The sequence below is a fragment of the Chiloscyllium plagiosum genome, unplaced genomic scaffold (genome assembly GCF_037043375.1).
Source record: "Chiloscyllium plagiosum isolate Xiang-an unplaced genomic scaffold, Cpla_swu_hap1 HiC_scaffold_32, whole genome shotgun sequence".
NCBI classification, from domain to species: Eukaryota; Metazoa; Chordata; class Chondrichthyes; order Orectolobiformes; family Hemiscylliidae; genus Chiloscyllium; species Chiloscyllium plagiosum.
In genome coordinates, this window is record NW_028270170.1 from 44,805,914 (window position 1) to 44,831,834 (window position 25,921).

The 25,921-nt window shown below is 42.8% G+C and overlaps 1 protein-coding gene across 1 annotated transcript in view; it reads right to left on the reverse strand.

Moving 5' to 3' along the window:
- Positions 1-25,921, reverse strand: part of cdc27 (cell division cycle 27) — a 147,536-nt gene that overhangs the window by 77,273 nt on the left and 44,342 nt on the right. The window contains exons 2-4 of the mRNA XM_043675341.2: positions 20,400-20,475; positions 15,363-15,510; positions 10,739-10,864 (exon numbers count right to left, since the gene is read on the reverse strand). Of these exons, the coding sequence (XP_043531276.1) occupies positions 10,739-10,864; positions 15,363-15,510; positions 20,400-20,475 (350 nt within the window). The remainder of the gene's footprint in view (positions 1-10,738; positions 10,865-15,362; positions 15,511-20,399; positions 20,476-25,921) is intronic.

Below are 25,921 nucleotides of genomic sequence, written 5' to 3' on the forward strand. Positions count from 1 at the left end.
ATTTCTCCACAGATGCAGCCACACCTATTGAGTTTCTCCATCATTTTGTTTTTAAATAGGGTTTCAAACAATCATAAGACTTGCCTTTTAATTCAGGTAACGCAGCTAACTGTGGCACTTGTCTGAATAATGCAGAAGAATCCATGAATTTATTACAATCAGCACAACTGATACAGTGCCACAAGTCAAGAAAAAGTGAGGACTGAGATCAGAGTCAAAAAACGTGGTGCTGGAAAAGCACAGCTGGTCAGGCAGCATCCAAGGAACAGTCGTGTCGATGTTTTGAGCATAAGCTCATGAGGAATGTGTTTTTTTGGGGGAGAGGGGGGCTGGTTCCAGGGGGTGGAACGTTAAATGGGGCGGGGGGCTGGGGAGAAGGTTAATTAGATTCCCTATAGTATGGAAACAGGCCCTTTTGCCCAACAAGTCCACACCGACCCTCCAAAGAGTAACCCACCCAGACCCATTCCACTACCCTGTATTTACCCAGACTTGGCAATTTAGCATGGCCAATTCACCTGACCTGCACATCTTTGGATTGTGGGAGGAATCCACACAGTCACCTGAGACTGGAATAGAACCCAGGTCCCTAACACTGAGGCAGCAGTGCTAACCACTGTGCCGCCCCGTAGCTGGGAATGCGGCAGGTAGATGAAAGTAGGGGAGGGGGGCTGATGGTGATAGGACGGAGTGGACGATGGACCATGTAGGTGGGAAGGATGGTGGACAGGTAGGACAGTTCAAGGCGGCGGTGCAGAGATGGAGGGGTGATTTTGGGATAAGGTGGGGGAAGGGGAGATGAGGAAACCGGTGAAATCAACACTGATTCCTTGTGGAGGGTCCCAAGGCAGAAGATGAGGTGCTCTTCCACCAGGCGTCAGGTGGCTAAAATCTGTTGGTGGAGTCAGCCCAGGGCTTGCATGTCCTTGGCCGAGTGGGAAGGGGACTTGAGTGTTCGATCATAAGGCGGTGGGGTGGTTTAGTGAGTGTGTCCCAGAGGTGTTCTCTGGAATGATTCACAAGTTGGCATCCTGTCTCCCCAATGTACAGACCACATCAGGAGCAATGGACACGGTAGATCATATATGTGGAGTTGCAGGAAAATCTCTGTCAGACGTGGAAGGATACATTGGGACTTTGGATGAGACGCAGGTATTACACCTCTTCTGGCGGCAAGGGAAGGTGCCGGGAGTGAAGGTTGGGTTGAGTTGATGGCGAGTGGCATGAACCCAACAAGGGAGTTGCGAAGGGAATGGGCTCTGCGGAACACAGATGGGGTGGGGTTGTAAATATCTCTCTGGTGGTGGGATCTGCTTATCGGTGACAGAAATGGTGGAGGATGATGTTTTGCATCTGGACATTGATGGGGTGGAAATGGAGGACACCAGGTGGGTTTTGTCCTTGTTGGGATCGGAGGGGTTGGGTTTCAGAATGAAGGTGCAGGAAGTGGAAGAGATGTACTGGAGGTATTGTTGACCACATGATGGGGAGGAATCGCAGTCCTTGAAGGAGGAGACCATCTGGGATGTTCAACCAACAATTTGGTTCTCCTGGCAGCAGATGCAGAGGAATTGGCAATTACGGAACACGTTTTTATCGGAGGTGGGGTGGAGGTGACAGCTGAGAGAGTTGGTGATTTGAAGTCGATATCCATGTTGAGTCAGTTGCTGAAAATGGAGATGGAGAAGTCCAGGAAGGTATCCAAAATGGTCCCGGTGAACTTGAGGTCAGGGTGGAAGGCGCTTGTCAAGTTAAGGAATTGTTCAACCTCCTCATGGGTGCACAAGGTAGTGCCGATACAATTGTCGATCTAGCGAAGGAAAAGGTGAGGAATTGTGATTGGCTCAACTGGTCATCACCCTCAACAATTCCTCCATCGAATCCTCCCACTTCCTCCAGACCAAAGGGGTAGGTATGGGCACCCACATGCGCCCCAGCTACACCTGCCTCTTCGTCAGGTACATGGAACAGTTCATCTTCCGCAGCTATACCGGCATAATTCATCGACCTATTACATTCCCAGCTACCTTCCCCTCACCCCCTCAATTTCCACACTGGAGTCTTAATGCTGACATTTGAACAGTTACTTGGATCAGTGATTATACTTCTGTAAAAGAAAATCTTGTAACTTGATAAGCAACTGAACAAAATGTTCAGTCAAAGACAATGACTGAAATTTAAAGCAACTGTAAATATTGCAAAGTTAACTAGTACATTGAATACCATCAGGAATTCTGTACAAGGAAGGAATAGAAAATTTTGAAATGGAAATGGAATAAATGGAAGATACAAAGTTTGTCAACAACCACGATGTGCATGATTTGTTCACCACCATCAGGCTGCAGACATGTACCCAAGGTCCCACATCTGCGACAGGCGGGGAATGCAGAGGTGCCCATCAAGGAGAAAGGGGAAGTCGGCACCTGCTGGAAGGAGCATTGAAAGATCTGCTAAACAGAAAGTCTTTAATGTCAGTGTCCTCAACTCCATCCTGCCAACCATTGTCATCTCAGGATCAACCTCAACCGAGAATGAGGCAGAAGAGGCTATTCAATAAATGAAGAATGAGGCAGCAAAAGCAGGTGACATCCTCATCATAGCATTAAAATAAGGTTGAGACACACTATCCAAACGCATGAACTCATTTCCTAACCAGGGAGGAGAGCATGCCAGAAGGTCGCAGAGATGCCATAGTTGTGACCATCTTCAAGAAAGTGACAGGTCTTCAATGCTGTCAACCATGAATGATTAGGATGCATCCTTCTGGGCGACAAAAGAACCCCCCAGAAGTATTTCTCCACCCTCTGCCTGCTCCATAATGACAAGAAAGCTGTTCTTCAAAGCAAATGATCCAGAATGGAGAAAAAAGACTTAAACGGCCAACACCTATCTTCTATTATTCTATTCTGAAGTCAAAATTCTCCACAGCCTGCATGTCAGATCGATAATTCAGGATGAAAATCCTGCAGTCACATGACAAAAGTGACAAATCTAAAAGTTCACTGGCTGAACTATTCAATGATTGGAAGGCTACTCATGGAGTCAGAGAGGCAGCAGCACCTGTGGGCAAGTGGTGCAGAGCAGGAGAACAAATTATGGCAAAGGCCGGAGGCCCCCAACACTACTTACCTCAAGATGGAGACACAGCAAGACCTGTGAGAGAGCAACACAGAGCAGGTATGTAAATAAATCATGGCTGAGGCTTGAGGCCTACATCATTTAGCTTGGGAGCAGGTGAGGTGGCAGCACCTGCGAGGGCACAACTATCGCTAAGTTTGAAACGGAGTGAGAAAAAGAATGACAACACAGGAAAATTGCAAGTTTATTGGTTAGTAAGAAACTGCTGATGGGGATTGTCGACAAATTGCTGTAAATGAGAAAAGCTAGATAATATTTTTCAACAAGTAGCATACTTAGATTCAACCAATAAAACTAGGGCCGACATAACAAAGGCAACAAAAATGACGTAAAGAAAATAAAGTTAAGACTTAAAATATGGTTTCCAAAGATGTGAGGTAAAGACTTGCCATTGCTGCAGGACTGTTTGGAGTAAAACAAAGTTCCTGAAGTCAGAGAGATCGACGGCACAGAAAGATTTTGGTCTTTGGTCCAATGCATCTGCGCCCGTCAAAAACAACCAACCATTCTCACCCCAGTATCCCTCGCACAGTTAATATTCTTTAAATGGAGCAACAAACAAGCTTTATTAAAAGGAAGAGTCATGGCAGTGAAACTTGCACTTGTGACATGATTCGCCTGTGCTATGAGAGTCATGAGTAATTACAGTGTCCGTGACCACCATCTGCGCAGTAAAGTCCAGCTGCCTAACCATATTTCACATCGAATAACGGTGGACTCACTGTGGAGCATTTGTAATGCTGAGATTGTTGTGGACAACACATTCAATTAAGTGGTCACAGCACATTGAAGTTTGAATAGACAAAGGGGATGAGTGACCACCAGAAAGAGTACAGCACAGTATAGGAGTGCCCAATAGCTGTCCCACTTTGGGGGAGATGGGGGAGATGGGGGAGATGACAACTCAGGAGGCAGCAGTGGAAATCAAGTTCATGGCACTCTGGGTTGTTCTGGTGCACAAAGGAATAATAAGACTAGCATTGTTAAAGTACAGATTTGAGATGACCCAGGGAATCCCTAGTGGACTCAGACCTGTAAAGTCTTTCTCTTGGTTCATCCCAGAGATCGTACTCTTTGGAAGTCTGGAATCAAAACCTCTTACAGACAGTTTAGTTTAATTTTAGTCATTCCCTTTATTCACTAATAGCATCACTGTTACAACATAATATTGATACCTATAGGCTAAACTAATAGGTTCTAATAACCTAAGAGAGAAGGGTACCAGCTCTTCAGTGCCCCAGCAGGCTATTTCGATGTACTGTTACAAAGTGGCTTCCTTTATACAAAAGTTTCAAAAATATTGCATGTCCTTAATTAAAAAGATAACAGTGAAAAACAATAATTTGTAAGGAAGAAAAGTTAATTGACAAGTCTGTGTCCACTTGACTAATCACTCCAACAGGCCCAAACCATCAATCAGGTGGGAAAAAAATACCCAGCTGAGTTAGGGGCCTGCTCGTGAGATAAGTACCTATCGGAAAGAGGTACCAGTCTGAGCTAATTGGAGAGTTCATAAGGTAACCTTGCACAGCTCACATGTCAGATAAAACTGTTTTACAAAATAGCTTCTCAGCAAGGACAGCAAACTTTTGATCATAAAATGGCTTCCTGACACATTGTGCCGGAATCTCTTCAATGTCAGGCTTTGAATAATTTCTAAACTAGGAGCAGACTCCTGCTTTTTAAGCACTGAACCCTTCTGTACCTGAGGCTGAGATATTACCATAAGGTTGCACTTAAACTGACTCATTAGTCTTTGAATTAACATGCTTTCTTTTCAAAGTTGTGATTCAAATTCAAATACGACATAAGATCCAATTTGGAAGAATGGACAGGGGAACAGTCTGTTAGGTCTGTAGAGTGGTCTGCAAGAACAGCAACTAAGTTAAGGCTTCATCAATATTACCTTTTACACCGTTTGTATTTAATAACCAGCAATGGCTACTCAATATCATTAAAAAGTCCCAGAATGCAATTAAATTCAATCCATAGCAGATAAGCACTAAGAGTTAATTTTCTACTGGCTCCAACAGCCTCAGCACTAAAACGGTCTCTCTCTGTGTCTTTTTGAACTCTCAAGTCAGGGTTTTGTAACAGCAAAGTTTTTTTTTCCCCTCGGTGTCTGCCCCGCTTTCAAGGGGTAATAAGAATCCATTATAATTAACAACATCTGACCATTAATTACCAAGTTTTTGATGGCACAGAGTTTCATTTCAGGGTCAGAATCAAACACTGTCATTAATTTCACAAGGGAACGGCTGTGAATGCTATCCAGTTCACACAGATTCACTGATGCCAAGGCAAATGTTCCTAATTGCCTTACAGCATCCGGTTATCACTTGATAAGCCCAGATGTCTCCATCTTCTGCATTCCTTGAGATTTCCCCCCCCCCACTCCCCCATTTTTTCCTGAGCCTTCCTGCCTGTCTACTTTCAAGTGTTCTATAATTCAGCACTACATTTTAGTCTTAATAATTGAAGACAAGTTTTAAGGCTATAGACTTTCTCAGCGTGGCTATTATGATAGAGAACAGACAGGCATTAATGTGGTCACTAAAGAGAATCCAGGATGACACGTTGCCTCTGGTGTCAAGATCAGGGATGTCTTAATGGCTGCAGGGCATTCTGGAGGGGGATGAAAAAAGGTGAAGAACCACTGGTGGTGGACATTTCAGTACCAAGACAGGAATATGCAAAGTATAGGCAGTTAGGGAGTAAAACAACACGTTGGACCACAAAAGACAGTAATTTCATGATTACTGCCAGCACCAGGTGCCCACAATGAAAATTAGGATGGAGAAATAGTATAGGAATGGTGATGCATGCGTTAGCATGCTTACACAAGTTTGATAGGAGAAAGGAAATGGATTAAATTTAAAGAACATGTGCATGAATTACAATTGCTATCTGGCAAAAAATAAGAGGGTCAAACATGACTTACAAAAGTAGTTAGGTACAGTTTAGATCCAAGGAAGAGACATACAAAATTGCCAAAGCAGCTGAGGAATGGCACCATTTTAGAATTCAGCAAAAGAGACCAAAAAAGTTTGATCAAGATGGGGGAAAATAGAATATCAGAGTAAAACTGCAGTAAACAGAAAATGACTTTAAAAACTTTTATAAATGAGAAGAGAGAGAGATTAGTATTGACAAATGCAGGGCACACAGTCAGAAGTCAAGGAAATTATAACATGGATCAATATGGTAATAGAAGAACTGAACACAGTACCACAAATCCGTACCACAAAATGGTGCTGAGGAAATTCACATGGTGAAAGCTGAAAAATCACTAGGACCTGATAATTGACATCCTAGAATACAAAAGAAAGTGACCCTTGAAATATATTATGCATTGGTGGCAACCTTGATGATGATGATGATTACTTACAATGTGGAAACTGGCCCTTCGGTCCAACAAGTCCACACCGACCCTCCGAAGAGCAACTCACCCAGACCCATTCCCCTCCATTTACCTCTTCACCCTGCACTATGGGCAATCCACCTAACCTGCACATTTTTGGACTGTGGGAAGAAACTGGAGCACCCAGAGGAAACCCACGCAGACACGGGGAGAATGTGCAAACTCCACACAGACTGAGGTGGGAATTGAATCCGGGTCTCTGGCATTGCGAGGCAGCTGTGCTAACCACTGTGCCACCGTGCGACCTTTCAACATTCTCCAGACCCTGAATACGTCCCTACAGATTGGAGTGTGGCAAATTTTCTGAAAAGGGAAGGACAGAAAACATAGGATTCAGGTCAGTTAGCCTGGTGGGGAAAATTATAAAGAAAGTGATAACAGAACATTTGAAAAGCTGTAGTGGGATTGGACAAAGCCAGCACTGGTTTAAATGAAAGGCACATCGTGCTCAACAATCTATTGGAGATTTAGGAGGATGGAACTAGAAGAATAGATAAGGGAGAACCAGTTGTTGTGGTGTATTTGGATTTTGAGAAGGCTGATGATATTTTTTCTAAAAGGATAGTATGCAAATTTAAAGCATATGGGATGGGGGTAATATATTGGCATAGATTGAAAATTTGTTAACATGCAGAAAACTGTGTGTTTCAGATCTTCAGCATCCACTGTTCTTTACCTTATTGACACAATGTCAGGTTACGGGTAAATCATTTCAAACCGAGACAAGGAAACATTTTCATGCAACGGGAAGTAAACCTGTGGAATTCTTAACCACAGAAGGCTGTGGTTGCTAGGTCACGGAATATATTCGGGAAAAAAAACAAACATTTTTACACATTAAAAGGCATCAAGAGGTATGGAATAAAAGAAAAATCAGGAATATGGCATCAAGACAGAGAGAGTCATAGAGATGTACAGCATGGAAACAGACCCTTCGGTCCAACTCGTCCATGCCGACCAGATATCCTAACCCAATCCAGTCCCACCTGCCAGTACCTGGCCCATATCCCTCCAAACCCTTCCCATTCATATACCTGTCCAAATGCCTTTTAAATGTTGCAATTGTCCTCGCCTCCACCTCTTCCTCTGGCAGCTCATTCCATACATGTACCACCCGCTGCGTGAAAAAGTTGTCCCTTAGGTCCCTTTTATATCTTTCCCCTCTCACCCTAAACCGATGCCCTCTACTTCTGGACTTGCCCACCCGAGGGAAAAGACTTTGTCGATTTACCCTATTCATGCCCCTCTTGATTTTATAAACCTCAATAAGATCACCCCTCAGCTTCCGACGCTGCAGGGAAAACAGCCCCAGCCTGTTCAGCCTCTCCCGATAGCTCAAATCCTCTAACCCTGGCAACATCCTTATAAATCTTTTCTGAACCCTTTCAAGTTTCACAACATCTTTCCGATAGGAAGGAGACCAGAATTGCACGCAATATTCCAACAGTGGCCTAACCAATGTCCTGTACAGCCGCAACATGACCTCCCAACTCCTGTACTCAATACTCTGACCAATAAAGGAAAGCATACCAAACGCCTTCTTCACTATCCTAACGCCTTCTTCACTATCCTATCTACTTGCGACTCCACTTTCAAGGAGCTATGAACCAAGGTCTCTTTGTTCAGCAACACTCCCTAGGACCTTACCATTAAGTGTATATGTCCTGCTAAGATTTCCTTTCCCAAAATGCAGCACCTCGCATTTATCTAAATTAAACGCCATCTGCTACTTCTCAGCCCATTGGCCCATCTGATCAAGATCCGGTTGTAATCGGAGGTAACCTCCTTCACTGTCCACTACACCTCTAATTTTGGTGTCATCAGCAAACTTATTAACTATGCCTCTGATCAGCCATGATCATATTGAATAGCAGAGCTGGCTCAAAAAGCTATATGGCCCACTCCTGCTCCGAATTTCTGTGTTTCTCTGTCTCACCCGGTCATTAACTACAGCATGAAGTCATTGCTTGCATGTGCACCCACTCAGATGCTGAGTCCGAGCCACTGCCAACATCTTCAGAGGCATACAACAAGCAACCCTTCCACTCCACGCACACCCCACCCATCTACTGCCCCCCCACCAATCCAGTTACCAACAATTCCAAATGTTCAGAACAGATTGTCAACAAGGACAGAGATCTATGTCAAAGTTCAATTGCATTAGTGTGCAGCTTTGACCTTTGGTCACCTGAACTATAATTTCGGAAGACAAGGACTTGGAGCCTGGCACCAACCTCACAGTTTACAGAATACTATCAAACCTACCCTTCAATGAGACTCAAAAACACAGGCTATGGCACAACGGGCACTTCCTAACCTCGAAGAAATATCACAATCCCGGTCTCTGCAAGATCCTGCAAATCTCATGGCACATCAGGTGCATCAGTCTAAGTGCTCTCACGAAGGCCAACACTACTGGGTAGGTAACAACGTTTGCATTCCTGATACAAGGCTCCCACAACAAACACTGCACTTGACAGTGAACAAGTCTCTGCAGGGAAGAAGAAATGCTTCAAAATCTTTTTGAACGAGTGCAATATCCCTACCGAGGAAATCCTGGCCCAAAATCATCTGAAGGGGAAGGGACACTGGGGAGGAACTAGACAGTTTCATCATGAATGGCAAGCTGAAGTCAAGCATTGGCAAAAAAAAATGAAAACATGACAACCCAGGCATCCCACCCGTCTATTGTCACTGGACAATAATCATCCTAGAACTCATTTTTAGTGAGGAAACAAGTCAACAATCATAAGGAACTACTTACAAAAGGGGATTCACACATGAAGGCAGTGTACCATGGTTGAGACCAAGAGTATATTTTACATTTGTCAGCCATGGTAAAAGAGAAACAGTTTTAAACTGAGAAAGAGACACTACCAGATAGGTTGTCTATATTTTAGATGGATAAGGCACATGAACCAGATAAGTTGCACCCAAGGGAAAGGGTAAAAATTGTGGAGGCACTCATCAAAATTGTCCAAGTTTCGTTGTTTTTTTACACCATCATTGAGTTGGATTAATAGAGAATTGTTACACTCTTCAAATAGGGGTTTAAAATAGACACAGGCCGATCGGATTACCCTCAATGAAGGGGATGCTTTTGTGAATAATTCCAAACAACACCATCAGCCACTTTGATCAAGAGGAAGGCAGCACAAATTTCTTCACAAAAAGAAAATGAGGCTCAACTAAGAGACAGAAAAGTTTGAAGTCGGTAAAACTGATGCTGTCGTGAACATGGACATCAACATGACATTTGATAAAGTGCCACACAGACTTCCATGAAAGGTACTTCTGCTCAGAATGAAAAAGACAGTTGCAACATGAATACAAAATTGAATGAGTGGAAGAAAAAGTCATGGCTCATGGAGGCTTTTCCTAATGGAGGAATGTGCAGTTCCCCAGGAGTCAGTATTGGAACTCTTGCTATTTCTGATATATATTGACGATCTCGGCCTTGGTGTACAATTTTGGATGATAAAAACTTCAAAACATTAACTGAGGACAGTGTAGAACTTAGGTCCTAAATGTTAACTATTTCATAGATAACTTTGGAATAAACAACCATATTACAAAATTTATCCTACAATTATCCTCTCAAACTTTTATCTTCCACCCTCTCATTAAGTACATTCCAGATCCTAACCTTGACAAAGGTTTCTGTTATCTTGTCTTTGCCTCCATTGTCAATTAACTAAAGTCTGTGCTGCCCTGTCCCTTCTAGTTTGAACAGTTTGTCTCTAAATATGTACTGCTCAGACCTTTCACGATTTTGAATACTTCAAACTAATCCCTGGACAATTCCAGTTTATCTTTTCTGCACCATGTCATGTATCCTTCAAGTGTTCAGATATAGTTGGCGGAAATGACAAAACAGGTGCAATTTAATTGGTAGAAGAAAGAAGAAATTCATTTGGTCAGAAAAGTACAGACAAACACAACCTTGGGTACATTTGTGAAAGGGGTGCAGCAGCAGAGAGATTTGAGAATAGGGTATGTGCACCCACATGTTTAGATTATTCAAGGTGGCCAGACAAATGGACATGGCTTCATGAATGGTATTGGAGAGTGCAAGAGCAATGTGTTTTGTTCATATTGTCGAAGACAATGGTTTGATTTGATCTGGCATATTGCGTCCAGTTCAAAGCACCACATTCTTTTTTTTTTAAATTGTCTTACCAGTATACATGCCCTAATAAAGACAACGTAAAACAAGCCGAATCTCCAAACTCTGTAACAATGTCATCGTGACTTTTCTGCTTGTTCAACATTCCTCCAGCTAAAATCTGCTCTCCTTCAGCCAACCTAGGAAAACAAAAAAGAATTATTTTCGAACAGAGGTTCTCCCTACTGAGTAAAACAAAATCTGTTGCATTTCAAGATAAACTCTGCCTTCTGTGGACTGGGATTTGACCTTGGTCAAGCAATGATGGGACACAATGAGTTACTTTTCTCCCAGACCACTAGCACAGTAACAAGATCATTTAATGAGTGACCAGTGATAGAATGATGTACTTGCACACAGTGAAGGCAAGTATTCTCCTACCATGACCTGGAAGAATTCAATGTCCATAACTCAAGTATTTAACATGGTGAGAAGCATTTCATGAGTAGCCTATGTAGGGGGTTGCTTATAAAAGAAATGAGGAGGATAAAGAGGGGTCGCAAAATATCTTTGGTAAATAGGATCAAGAAAAACCCCAAAGCATTTTAAGTGTATTAACAGAATTACCAGGGAAAGAGTAGCATTGTTTGAGATCAAAGGAACAATGTGTATGTGGAGCCAGATTATGTGATGAGGTCTTAAACAAGCGTTTCTCATCTGTATTCTCAAAGGAGAAAGAAACCTTAGCTGGAAATTTCAGTTGGGCTGGTGAAATTCTGGATAATGTTAAGCTTTATAAGGGGCAAGTATTAGATAATTTAGCAGGTATAAAGGCTCATAAACCCCCAGGACCTGAGGAGAGGTATGCCAGGCTGCTATGGAAGGTGAGGGAGAAGATGGCTGGGGCCCTAGCATAAATACTTAATAATTCACGAGCCACATGACTGGAGGATAGTTAATGTGATTTCAAGAATCCAACATGAACAAACCAAGTAATTACATACAGTTAGTCTGATGTCAGTGGGAGGGAAATTAAATTAAACAATTCCGGCAGAAAAGATTAAACCAACACCTGGACAGGCAGGGATTGATCAAGGATGGTCAACATCGATTTGCTGGGAGTAAAATCCTGCCTGAATAATTCATTTGAGTATTTTTTGAAAAAGAGTGACTAAATATATTAAACGAAAATCAAAGCACAGATGTTAGAAATTCAAAACAAACCAGGAATTCAGGTCTGGCAGCATCTTTGGAGAAAAAGCAGAAACAACAACTCGGGTCCAGAATCCCTCCTTTACACCCTGGTTCTGGTGGAGGGTTGTTTATGAGATTGGAAGCCTGTACCAGCAGTGTACCACACTGAGATCCTGAGTGATTATTTTATATGGGCATGAACATGAACTTCCTACATAAAAATGTATAAAGTAAATTTGTGAATTTGCAAATGACAAGAATGTTGACAGTGAGGGTGATCTCAGGCTATGGTCTGAATTTAAGCAGGTAATACACTGAGCAGAATGTTGGCAGATGGCATTTAATCCTGGTCAGTGAGAGAAAGTGTAAGGAGGGAAGGTCATACACAATGAACGACAGGTCTCTCGGGAGTACTGAAGAACAAAGAGACCTTGGTGTACAAATCCATAGATCTCTGAAGGTGTCAAATTAGGGAGATACAGTGGCAAAGCCGATACCAGAACGCTTACCTTCATAAACCAGGTGCAGAACGTAGGTGTAAGGAAGTCTAGTTGCAATGTAGAGAGTATTGGTTAGGTACAGTTCTAATTACCATAGAATTTAGAACAGTGCACCACAGAAATGGGCCCTTTGGCCCATGACGTTGCATGGAAAATTATGCCAAATTAAGCTATTCCCTTCTACCTATCCTTGGTCTATTTCCCTCCATTCTTTGCATATTCATGTGCTTATCTAAAAATACCTTAAATGCCCTTACCATAGCTAGTTCCACTATCACCACCCCTGCTAGTGTGTTGCAGACTCGTACCATTCTGTGCAAAACCTTGCCCCTCATTTCCTTTAGACTCCCCTACAACACCACCACCTCCCCGCCCCACCTCATTCTAAATGTATGCCCCCTTGTATACAAGGTCCTTGGTATTCAACTCTTGGGGAAAAAAGATTCTGACCATCAACCCTATCTGTGCATCTCAATTTTATAAACTTCGGTCAAGTCTCATCTCAGCTTCCGCTGCTCCAGAGAAAACAACAAGATTTTCTAGCCCATACCCTCTAATCCGGCATCATGGTAAACCTCTTCTGCACCCTCTCCAAAGCCTTTACATCCTTCCTGTAATACGGTGACCAGAACTGAATGTAAATACTCCCAATGTGGCCTAACCAAAGTCTAATTAAGCTGCAACATGCCATCCTGACTCTTGTACTCAATTCTCTGAGCAAGCATGCTGTACCTGTTCTTTACTTATGTGGCCACTTTCAGAGAGCTATGGACTTGAACCTAAAGATCTCTCTGTATAGCGCTGCTGTTCAGGGTCTTGCCATTAACTGTAAACTTTTCCTTATCATTTGATCTCCCAATCACATTTACCCAGATTAAACTCCACCTGCCATTTCTCCTCCTATATCTGCAACTGATCAATATCCCATTATATCCTTTCACAACTATCTATACTATCCACAACTCCACCAATCTTTGTATCACCTGCAAACATACAAACCCACCCATCTACATTTTTCATCCCAGTCATTAATATATATCACAAACAGCCAGGGTCCCAGTAGAGAACCCTATGGAACACCACGAGTTACAGACCTCCAGCTAGGAAAATACCCTCCCACCAACATTTTCTGCCTTCAATTGGCAAGCCAATTCAGAATCCAAGCAGCCAATTCACCATGGATCCCATGCATCTTAATCTTCCGGATAAACTTGGTGAAAGCCTTGCTATAAACCATGTATAGAACATCCACTGCTCTACCGTCATCGTTCACCTTGGTCACCTCCTCAAAAAATTCAAATCAAGTTTATAAGACATGACATGACATGACCTTATCTGCATCCAGTCTGTACCTAATTAGGCCATGCTTTTCCAATGAGCATAAATCCTATCCCTCAGAATTCTCTCCAACAGCTTCCCAACCACTCATGAGAGACACAGAGGAACAACATTAGCCATACATCGGAAGCATGTGATTGCACCAGAGGGGGTGCAGAGGAGAGTCAACAGGATGTTGCCAAGGATGGAAAGTCTCAGTTATGAGGAGCAGAGGAGGATCTGATGGAGGTATACAAAATTATGAACCATAGATTGGTAGACCATAGTGTCAGAGTCGTACAGCACAGAAACAGATGACAATTGTCCCCATATGGCAGACATGACTAGAGACCAGAAGGCAGAAGATTACAGCAAGTAGTGGCTTAGAGGGGTAAGTAAAAATTCTTTCACCCAGTGCGTCGTAGATATTTGGAACTTTTGCCAGAGAAGGTGGTGGAAGCAATACTCTCGCGACATTTAAGCAGCATCTGGACAAGCTTTTAAAATGCCAGTACAGAGTAGACTATGCACCAAATGAAGATAAATAGGATTAGCATCGTTTGTTAGTTGACAGTACATTGGACTGAAGGGCGTGTATCTATGCTATACAACGATGATTGATTTGCAGCCCAAGATTCCAAATCTTCTTGGGAAATTTAGAATCAAATATAACCAAAGATCACAAGCATTTGAAGCATGGTGTCAGTTTTGGTGAATTTAATCCAAAGTTTAGCTCCAGGTCAGAATGCACTGAAACATTCTTGGTCAGGCAAACTTCACTGTTACACTCAGCATGAAACTCCAGACTTTTCAGGCAGATTTTTTTTTTTAAATCCACTATCTGCCCAAAGAGTTCAGCCATCAATTGGGACAGAGAAAAGTAAAAAGTAAAATGAGTCAGATTGTGCAAATGTAAAAATAGACACTGAGCAGTCCAATCCAATATCACTTGGAATTTCTTCAGAACAGTGTTTCTTAAATCATGCTCCATCATGAGCAACTGAAAAGGTAGCCAGGGTCAGCTTATTCAGATGACCAGTTTATTAAAAAAAGGACAGAACAGCCATATATGCAGAGAATACTCAAGTGAGCTCCCTGGCTGATGAAAGGCAGTGATCTCAATTACAGTCTATCCTCAAAATCCAAATCAGAAAGCAGAAGAATTAGGAAAATCAGAATGATGAGGATCATAGGAGCAGAAAATTAGTGGTTGAGAAAGGACACCAAAACAAAAACAAAATTTAATAGTTGGACATTTGTGTGCAGTTATGACAATCCAACTGCACGTGAAACTTCAATACAAAGATTATACCAGGCTGCTCACTCATTTATAGGTAGCAAGAAGCATTTCCCTTCCCCATTCTCACCAACACTGCCCCCTGCCCCCTCCCCAAACACACCAAACACTCCCCCATCTGACCACACATTATTCATTTGATGCAATCTCATGCACTACACCTTCCAAATGCAGGGGGTAAATTTTAAAGCCAGACAATTGGAATTAGCTTCCCAATTTCACCCATGCATCAAATCCCAAAAAAACATATGATCATACAAGGAAACATGACCAACTCTCTTAAAAGGCAGAAGACATACTCATGTCACACCAGCAGCAGCCTGAAGTACAATCCAATGTTTCAGAATTAAAGAATGTGCGGCTGCCAAATTTCTATTTACATATACTTACTTGCTGAGATCGGTGCAACATTTGGCAAGAAGATATTTGCACTGAGGGGTAGTACAGCTATGTGTTTTCAAAAGCCTATAGGCTTTGTATGCCTTCCCTGAGCGATAATAACATGTTGCCAAGAGAAACAGAGCCTCTTCTGAACGCACTGCAGAACAAAATAAAGTAGCTTTTAGAGACTTGTAACTCTTAATTTCTCAATTCAAGTAAATCATTCATGAGACCAAATGAAGATAGGTGAGAGACATCAAGTTTTAGTTAAAAAATTCAAAATTCTGAACCGCTTCCATTGCTAAAATGTTAAAATCCCTGTAATATTCTGATAAGAATTGGAGAAAACCAACATCTAAAATTTACTTTGAATACACAAAAGCATGTAACCTATCTCCACATTCAGAGCTTCTCATAAATCAAATTGCGTTCCGGTATAAATATGCTGTTTAAAACACAAAGTCAGGTGTTTAAACATATTTAATACCATTTTAAAATGTTCATTTCAAAAGTATCCTCTCAACATCGGACTAGAGTTGTGTGCCAGAGAAACGGGGTGCAGTTAAGTTTCATTATTTGAAATACATCGACAATAAAATGGTTTTCCTATTAATTTGCCATTTCATCATCAGATTGATGATTTAGTGAATTCAAAAATCACACCATACCATTGTTGAATTTCAATTCATAACTCCTGAATTGCCAGGCCAAGGCCAGAACACATACGGATTCACAAAAATACTACTGCAACAAAAATACACGTCAAAGAAATACTTCCCTCAATTATTTATTCTCACATTTGGCAATATCAAGGGTTTGATTTTGGGAAAAGGAGATAATTAAACAATGTCACTAGCAGCATTTAAATGGGATTAGATTAGATTAGATTAGATTAGATTACTTACAGTGTGGAAACAGGCCCTTCAGCCCAACCAGTCCACACCGACCCGCCGAAGCGCAACCCACCCAGACCCATTCCCCTACATTTACTCCTGCACCTAACACTACGGGCAATTTAGCATGGCCAATTCACCTGATCTGCACATTTTTGGACTGTGGGAGGAAACTGGAGCACCCGGAGGAAACCCAAGCAGGCACGGGGAGAATGTGCAAACTCCACACAGTCAGTCGCCTGAGGCGGGAATTGAACCCGGTCTCTGGCGCTGTGAGGCAACAGTGCTAACCACTGTGCCACCGTGCCGTCCACTGTGCCCCTGTGATGTTGCACAGCTCAGCTCACAATAATCATTACATTGTAACATTCATAAAAAGGGTTAATTTCAACACTAAAAAAGTTGTGCATACAAAGTTGTGTCACTAATTTGATGGATTTCAAAATGTTAAGGAATGACCTTCACCCAGTATACAATGCCATAGAAGCCTTCAAAATTACTTTTGACAGGATGCATCAACCTAGTATGCAAGTGAATAAGACTGCCTTTGATATCAACATTCACTTTGTCAAAGGGTCCCATAAGGACCCTGAGCAAAACTGCAAACAGTGAGTTGGGCTAAGAAGAAGGGCTCATGCCCGAAACGTCGATTCTCCTGCTCCTTGGATGCTGCCTGACCTGCTGCGTTTTTCCAGCAACACATTTTCAGCTCCGATCTCCAGCATCTGCAATGCTCACTTTCTCCTGGTAATGTTAAGGGAGATGGCTACAGTTTTAAAGTCAGAGTCAGAGTTCTACAACATGAAGACAACAGGTCCTTTAGCCTAAATTAGTCCACGTCGACCAAACTGTCCACCCATTTCCCTGCACTTGGCCCATATCCTTCCAAACCTTCCCTATCCACGAATTGACCCAAATACCTTTTAACATGTTGTTAATGTATCCACCTCAATCACTTCCACAGCAGCTCATTCTATATGCGTACGACCCTCTCTGTATAAAATGTTGCCCCTCAGCTTCCCTTTTAGTTTCTCCCCTCTAATTTTAAACCCTCGTCGTCAATTCCCCAACCCTGGGAAAAAGTTTGTGCGCATTCACTCTATCCATTCCTCTCATGATCTTATACATCCCTATAAAGGTCCCCTCTCGGTCTCCTACATTCTAAGAGAAAAAAAGTTCTAGCTTGTCCAACCTCTCCTTATAACTCAGGCCATGAAGTCCTGGCAACATCCTTGTAAATTTCTTCTGCATTCTTTCCAGTTTAATAACATCCTTCTTACAGCAAGGTGACCAAAAGTGAACACAATACTCCAAGTGCGGCCTCACCAACGTCTTATGCAACTGCAATGTAACTTCCCAACTTCTATACTCAATGCCCTGACTGATGAAGGTCAAAAGCCATCTTCTCTGCCCTGTTCACCTGTGTGTGACTCCACTTTCAGAGAACCATGCACCTAACTCCAAGATCCCTTTGTTCCACTACACTCCTTAAGCGCCTGCCATTTACCATGAAATGCCAACCTTGATTTGATTTTCCAAACTTATCTATATTAGACTCCATTTGCTATTTCTCGACCCATTTTCCCAGCTGATCAAAGTCCTGCTACAATTTGAGAACCTTCTTCATGGTCTATGATACCACCTATTTCAGTGTCACCAAACTTACTAATCATGCCTTCTACATTCTCATCCAAAACATTGACAGCAATGGGCTCAGTGCCTACCCTGAGGCACTCCACTAGTCACAGGCCTCTAGTCTGACAAGCATCCTTCCATTACCCTTTGCTTCCTGCCATCTAGCCAATTTTGGATCTAATTTGCCAGGTCCCCCTGCATTCCATGTGATCTAACCTTCCAGAGCAACCTACCACGTGGAACCTTAAAGGCCTGACTGAAACCCATATGCATTACATCTACCACCCTGGCCTTATCAACCTTCCTCGTCACTTCAAAGAGCTCTACCAAGTTTGAGAGGCATGATCTCCCACTCTCAAAGCGTAGCAGGTAAGGCAGCATCTGAGGAGCAGGACAGTCAATGTCAACTCGCCCTTTCCTCAGATGCTGCCTGACCTGCTGTGCTTTTCCAGCACACTTTTTGACTCTGATTTCCAGCATCTGCAGGCTACACTTTCTCCTGCTCCTAGTCAAACCCTGTCTTTCCAAGTGCACCTATATTTTATCGCTCAGAATCTTCTCCAGTAACTTACCCATCACAGATGTTAAGCTTACGCATCTACAGTTACCAGGTTTTTCTTTGCAGCTCTTCTTGCATAATGGTAACAGTCGTTACCCTCCAGTCTTCCGGGTCCTCAGCAATGGCTAGCAACGATACAAAAATGTCAGCCAGGGTGCCTGCAATTTTTTCGCTAGCCTCTTGCATTGTTCTTGGATATATCTGGTCAGGATCAGGAGATCCATACATTCTAATACATTCAAACCCTCCTCTACTGTGATATGGACTATCCCCAAGATATGACCATTAACTTCCCCAAATTCCCAAGTCTTCATGTCTTGCTCCATGGTAAACACAAGAGAAATATTCATAGAGAACCTCGCACATCTCCTGTGGTTCTACACGTGCATGTTTACTTTGGTCCTTGAGGGGTCCCATTCTCTCTCCAGTTATTCTTTTTAACATCCTCTTTAGGATTCACTCTAATGTTCTCAACCAAGGCTATCATGTGCCCCCTTTTCGCCCTTCTGATTCCCATCTTCAGTCAACTCTTGGAATCCCTGTATACTTCTAGGGACTCCCTTGATTCCAGTTGCAGATATCTGAATCACACATTCTCCTTTGTTCTGATCAAAGCCTCAGTAGCTCTTGTCATCTAGGAGCCCCCAGTCAATCATCCCAGTTGCAGGAGTAGGCCATTCAAGCCATCGAGACTCCTTTGCCATTCAGTATGACCATGGCTCATTACAACTCAATACCTTGCTCACACTTCATCCCGATCTAACCCCTTCTTGAAAATGTTTTGGCCTCAACCATTTTCGGTGGCAAAGAATTCCACAAATTCACCACTGTCTGAGCGAAGAATGCACTCCTCGTCTCAGTCCTCAGATGCATAATGTTCAGCAGCATTTGAGACAGCTTCGATAGCGAACAGGTGTGGCCCAAGGTTCAATTTGGGGTAAATTACTGCTTTTGCAGACAGATCTTGATGTTTGGTTAAACTGAGTTTGAGACTAGAAAATGTTGTTGAACTGGGCAAGATACTGTGCTGAATATTCACATATCCTCAAAAGGCAAAGCTTTAAAATACTGGTCGAGTGAACAATCTGGGTGTTCCAGTACAGATATCAGTAAAATCACTTTGTACTATTGCCAAATGAGGTGCATTCATAGGAGAACTAATTACAAGACACGATATTCTCTTCTTGTACCAGGTAGTGGTCAGGCCTCAGATTAAAGTCAAGTTTTGGTCCCTTTACATTGAGGCTGTGGGCTTATTCTCAGTATGAAGTGTCTCAACCATCAACATTAGCAATGCTATCTGGAACACTTGGCATTGAAGTAGATCGGATTGAAGTTGATCAGATGATAATGAAAAGAGATTGTTTTCCAATTGATGGTTTGTTCCAAATCTGAAGGTTCAAATTTGAAGCCAAGACCAAATCCAGGTTCGATCTTACAAAGTGGTTCCTTTCTGAAAGAACTGTGTTTCTTTGAACAGGTTTCCAGTTGATGCTGAGGACATAAATTGTCTAATTTCCTTCAAGTGAGCACTAGGTATGTTCACTGCTAGTGAGAAACATAACTTGCAAGGAGATAGAAAATACTTCACACCATTATCAGGAGTAGCGTGATCTCTGAGACTAGCTCAGTGGATTGGGAGAGCAACAGAGCAGTGTCAAAGGAGAATATTTCCATGAAAGCAAAGAACCTTTCAGAAGTGGAGAAATTGCGACATGTATTCAAAAGCAGACAAGAACAAATACTTCGAAACCATCTTGCAATACACAGTACCACACTGCACCTTCACCTGTGCATTATTTGAATCAGCCACTTCCTTCTCCAGCTGCCAAGAAAGGTTCTTGGATTCAGTGTGTAATAGTAAGCGAAAGCATGTTTCAATTAAGTGACTTGTTAATTCAACACTGATGGATAGATAGAAATCGTGCAGTTCCACTCAACAACTTAGTTCTTACATACCTTCAGCGTACAGTCTTTCTGCGAGGAAGACAGCATCTCGATAAGCATAGTGGTTAAGTGCATGCCAAATAGCAGCCTGTTGATAAAGACAAACAATTGTTACAAAGATGCGTTATAGTTAATATTCCTAGAGTACTTGAAATAAATTCATTTTTCACAATCTGAAAAAAACTCTAGTAGGTATACCTGGCGTAGTTACTTTATAAAAATTAGCTGCTTGTAAATTACATCTCTTGTGGTAACTGCTTGCTTTGCTGTAGATCCCTGCTGGGGCTGTTTTTAACAGTTATTGGGTTGGTGGGATGCTTGTTTTTTTATGCTGGAAACAAGCTACCCAGCTGATCGCTCGTTTCAGAAAAGAAAACACTCTTGTGGAGCTCAGCTCTTTTGACAGAATGCTTGAAGAAAAGTTTGTATTTCTTGCAACAGTTCAGAGCCAACTATTTATGAAATCATGACTTGACCATCCAAGCCAGAATATTACAGCAAAAGATAACCAAACAACAATGATTTAAGCTAAAAGACAATATTTGCAGAGGAAATATTTGCTTTTTTCCACTCATTTTCTCAGACTATGCATATGCTATAAGGATATTTAATGGGATAACAGACAATAATATACATCTTTATTATGTTAAATAATTTCAGCATTGAAGAAATTATATTTTAATGATAAACAATCATTTATTTAAGAAACCTGCAGATCTTGATGTCTGAAACTTGACAAAGTTAAAAGACAAACCAGTCAAGTTAGTAACTGGAAAGTCTTTAATGTTGTAATCCATGGAGAAATTGGGCAAAAAGAATTATACAATCTTCCAGTCTCCATTGTACACAGGCTTAATCAATCTTGCAGAGATGGCACTGACACACTTTGCAGCAGGTTCAGACGAATGGATGCTACCACTGCACCAAAGTAGCACTGGAACACAATTAGCATTGATAATCTAAAAAAATGACTTGTCTAAATTATGATTTGAGAAGCAGTTAGAAGTCAAAAATCAATGCACCTAAAATTGAATCAAGAGCAAGGGGAGATAGGCGGGGAATTGAGGCTCATGAGGCAAAGGGCCATGATAGAAGTCATCAACAAGTTAAGTAACAATGCCAGAATTGCGCCAACATTAAAAATTTGGAGACTGCAGAAGAGAAGCAAAAAGAGTTCTAGCTTTGAGTAAATGGGTAAAAGTCAGACCTCCACTTCTTATCAAGGTCCAACATCAAAACATAGCACAACTTAAAAAGCAGGTGGTGATGGAAAGTAGCACAGGAAAATCAGACAACTTACCAAGAGCCACGTGTGGATTCTTCGGCAGAGTGAAGATCATATACAACCCAAGCACCAATGGGCTGACCACACAGAGTGTAGCTCCTCAAGGTCAGAAAGATAACTCAGCATTCATTTGAAGGATCACTACAAAGTTGTCCTCAACCAAGATTCAGTCCCTAGTTTGAACATCCTTGGTCAAATTCAACAGCAGGATACCTGTCATCATATCTGCATCAACTCCCAGTGGCACCTCTCAGAGTAACAATGAAGATGCCATCCAAAAGAAAAAGACACAGCGAACCCAATCTTCACACCGCAGCACATCACAGCACAGTGATGTGGGGGAAGATGAAGGGAGGGAGGAGAAATGGAGTGTTCTCCTTGAATTTGGAAGCCTGCACAAATTGATCATTCTCCCCTTGCTGCCTCAAATCTCGAATGACAGACCCAATGATTGAAGACATTTGCAACTGGGAATAGCAAGGTTGGGTCTTGGAACCAACACTTGCTTCCATCTTCCTCACCCAACACTCCACCCTATTTCAATGAAGTTTCTTGCCGGATTGAAATTTCTCCAGAAGAAGAATGGGAAACTGAAAACCTTGTTTCAGAACAAAAAGCATGGCTAATTGCCATCAAGTTGCAATGAACAGATAACGCTACCTGTGTGCACACTCAGAGAGAAAGCTCCAAATTATCATGAGATTCAAAGTTTGTGCGAAGATTTGTAGCTCGGGTGCTCGTTGTTGTGGTTCTGTTCGCCGAGCTGGAAGTTTTTGTTGCAAACGTTTCGTCCCCTGGCTAGACGACATCATCAGTGCTTGGGAGCCTCCTGCGAAGCGCTTCTTTGATGTTTCCTCCGGTGTTTATAGTGGTCTGTCCCTGCCGCTTCCGGTTGTCAGTTTCAGCTGTCCGCTGTCGTGGTTGGTATATTGGGTCCAGGTCGATGTGTTTGTTGAGATATCATGAGATTTCTGCGCGAAAGACTCTGCATGACCAAGGTCCTCAGTATTCATCCATCACTGACCTGCTTGTAACCACCTTGCATTAGGTTGCGTGCTTATTATTATCTAAGTCCAAAGATGTGCACGTCAGGTGAATTGGCCATGCTAAATTGCCCGTAGTGTTAGGTAAGGGGTAAATGTAGGGGTATGGGGTGGGTTACGCTTCGGCGGGTCGGTGTGGACTTGTTGGGCCGAAGGGCCTGTTTCCACACTGTAAGTAATCTAATCTAATCTAATGTAAATAATCTAATCTATTCACAGATTCCCAACGGTGCAGACAGAGGCTGCTTAGCCCATTGAGTGCACACCAACCTTCCATTGAGCATCCCATCCTATCCCTGTAACCCCACATTTACCTCAGGAAACCCACCTAGTCTGGATATCCTTGGACGCTACTGGGCAATTTCATTTGGGCAAACCACCAATCCAACAAATTTTCAGACTGTGGGAAGAAACCACAGAACCTGGAGAAACCCACATAAACATGGGGAGATTGTGCCAATACCACACAGACAGTCGCCCCAGGTTGGAATTGAACCTCAACCCCTGGTGCTATGAGGCAGCGGTGCGAACCGCAGGAATTAACTGAGAAATACAAGGGATAAATAAAAGTCAGGAGTAATTTGTGGGCGGCACGGTGGCACAGTGGTTAGCACTGCTGCCTCACAGCGCCAGAGACCCGGGTTCAATTCCCGCCTCAGGCGACTGACTGTGTGGAGTTTGCACATTCTCCCCGTGTCTGCGTGGGTTTCCTCCGGGTGCTCCGGTTTCCTCCCACAGTCCAAAGATGTGCAGGTCAGGTGAATTGGCCATGCTCAATTGCCAGTAGTGTTAGGTAAGGGGTAGATGTCGGGGTATGGGGTGGGTTGCACTTCGGCGGGTCGGTGTGGACTTGTTGGGCCGAAGGGCCTGTTTCCACACTAAGTAATCTAATCTAATCTAATCTAATTATGATGGGGAGTGTAAAATAAGACAAAGTAGGATACAGGAAAGGAGAGTAAAGTTAATAGTACTGAGAGCATGGATCAGGACTTGGGGCTATGATGTTGTGGCCATAACGGAGACGTGGGTTTCACAGGGGCAGGAATGGTTGCTTGACGTTCCAGGGTGTAAAACGTTTAAAAAGAACAGGGAGGGTGAAAAAAAGGAGGAGGGGGTATAGCATTGCTAATCGAGAGTGTGCATCATAGCTACAGAAACGAAGGTTGTTGAGGAAGGTTTGTCTACTAAGTCAGTATGGATGGAAGTTAGGAAATGCAAGGGAATAGTCACCTCATTGGGGGTTTTCTACAGACCCCCTAACACAAATAGAGAGATTGAAGAACTCATAGGCGAATAGATTCTGGAAAAATACAGATGTAGCAGGGTTGTCGTCATGGGTAATTTCAACTTTCCCAATATCGACTGGAACCTCCTTAGTGCAGATGATTTGGATGGAGCCGTTTTTGTCAGGTGTGTTCAGGAGGGTTTCCTTACTCAGTATGTAGACAGACCGACAAGGGGAGAGGCCATTTTGGATTTGGCGCTCGGCAATGAGCCAGGACAGGTGTCAGAACTTGCGGTGGGAGAACACCGGTGACAGTGATCACAAACTGCCTCATATTTACCATAGCCATGTAGAGGGAAACGAGCAGTTACCAAGGGAAGATATTTAATTGGGGAAAAGGAAATTATGACACTATCAGACAGGAATTGGGAAGTACAGACTGGGAGCAATTGTTCCACAGAGAGGGCACAGCAGACATGCAGAGATGATTTAAGAAGCAGTTGTTGAGAGTGATGCATGAATTTGTTGCTCTGCAACAGGTAAGAAGGGGTAAGAGTAAGAAACCTTGGATAATGAGAACAGAGGAGCTTCTTGTCAAAAGGAAGAAGGCAGCTTACGTAAGGTGGAAGAAGCAAAGATCTAGCGCAGCTTTAGAGGATTACAGGCTTGCTAGAAAGGAGCTCAGAAATGGACTGAGGAGAGCCAGGAAGGGCCACGAAAAAGGTCTGGCAGGAAGGATTAGGGAGAACCCAGACATTTTACTCATACGCGAGGAATGAGAGAATGATCAGGGAGAAGGTAAGGCCGATCAGGGATAGCGTAAGGAATGTGTGCATGGAGTCTGAGCAGATAGGGGAAGCCCTAAATGAATTTTTTGCTTCGGTTTTCACTAAGGAAAGGGACCTTGTTGCGAATGAGAACTTTGAGGAGCTGGGATACAGGCTTGATCAGATCAAGACTGATGAAGTTGATGTGCTGGAAATTTTGGCAAACATTAAAGATTGATAAGTCCCCAGGGCTAGACCAGATTTATCTAAGGCTGCTCTGGAAAGCAAGAAAGGAGGTTGCTAAGCCGCTGGCAAAGATCTTTACCTCCTCACTCTCCACATGATTTATGCCAGAGGATTGGAAGGAGACGAATGTTGTTCCTCTTTTCAAGAAGGGTAATAGGGAAATCCCTGACAATTACAGACCAGTTAGTCTTAAGTCTGTGGTCAGCAAAGTTTTGGAAAGAATTCTGAGGGATAGGATTTATGATTATTTGGCAAAGCATTGCGTGATTAACGGCAGTCAGCATGGCTTTGAGAGGGGCAGGTCATGCCTCACAAATCGTATTGAGTTCTTTGAGGAGGTGACAAGACAGGTTGATAAAGGTCGAGCAATGGATGTGGTGTATCTGGACTTCAGCAAGGCATTTGATAAGGTTCCCCATGGTAGGCTCATTCATAAAGTCAGGAGGTATAGGATACAGGGAGATTTGGCTATCTGGATTCAGAATTGGTTGGCTGACAGGAGGCCGAGAGTGGTTGTAGATGGAATGTATTCTGCCTGGAGGTCAGTATTGAGTGGGGTCCTGCAGAGCTCTGTTCTTGGGCCTCTGCTCTTTGTAGATTCTAATAAATGACTTGGATGAGGAGGTTGAGCGGTTAGTAAATTTGCAGATGACACAAAGGTTGGAAATGCCATTGATAGTATCGAGGGCTATTGCAGGCTGCCACACGACATAGACAGGATGCAGAGCTGGGCTGAGAAATGGCAGATGGAGTTCAACCTGGATAAATGCGAAGTGATCCGTTTTGGAAGGTCGAACTCGAATGCTGAATACAGGATTAAAGACAGGATTCTTGGCAGTGTGGAGGAACAGAGGGATTTGGGTGTGCAAGTACATAGATCCCTCAAAGTCGCCACCCAAGTGGATAGGCTTGTTAAGAAAGCATACGGTGTTTTGGCTTTCATTAACAGGAGGATCGAGCTTAAGAGC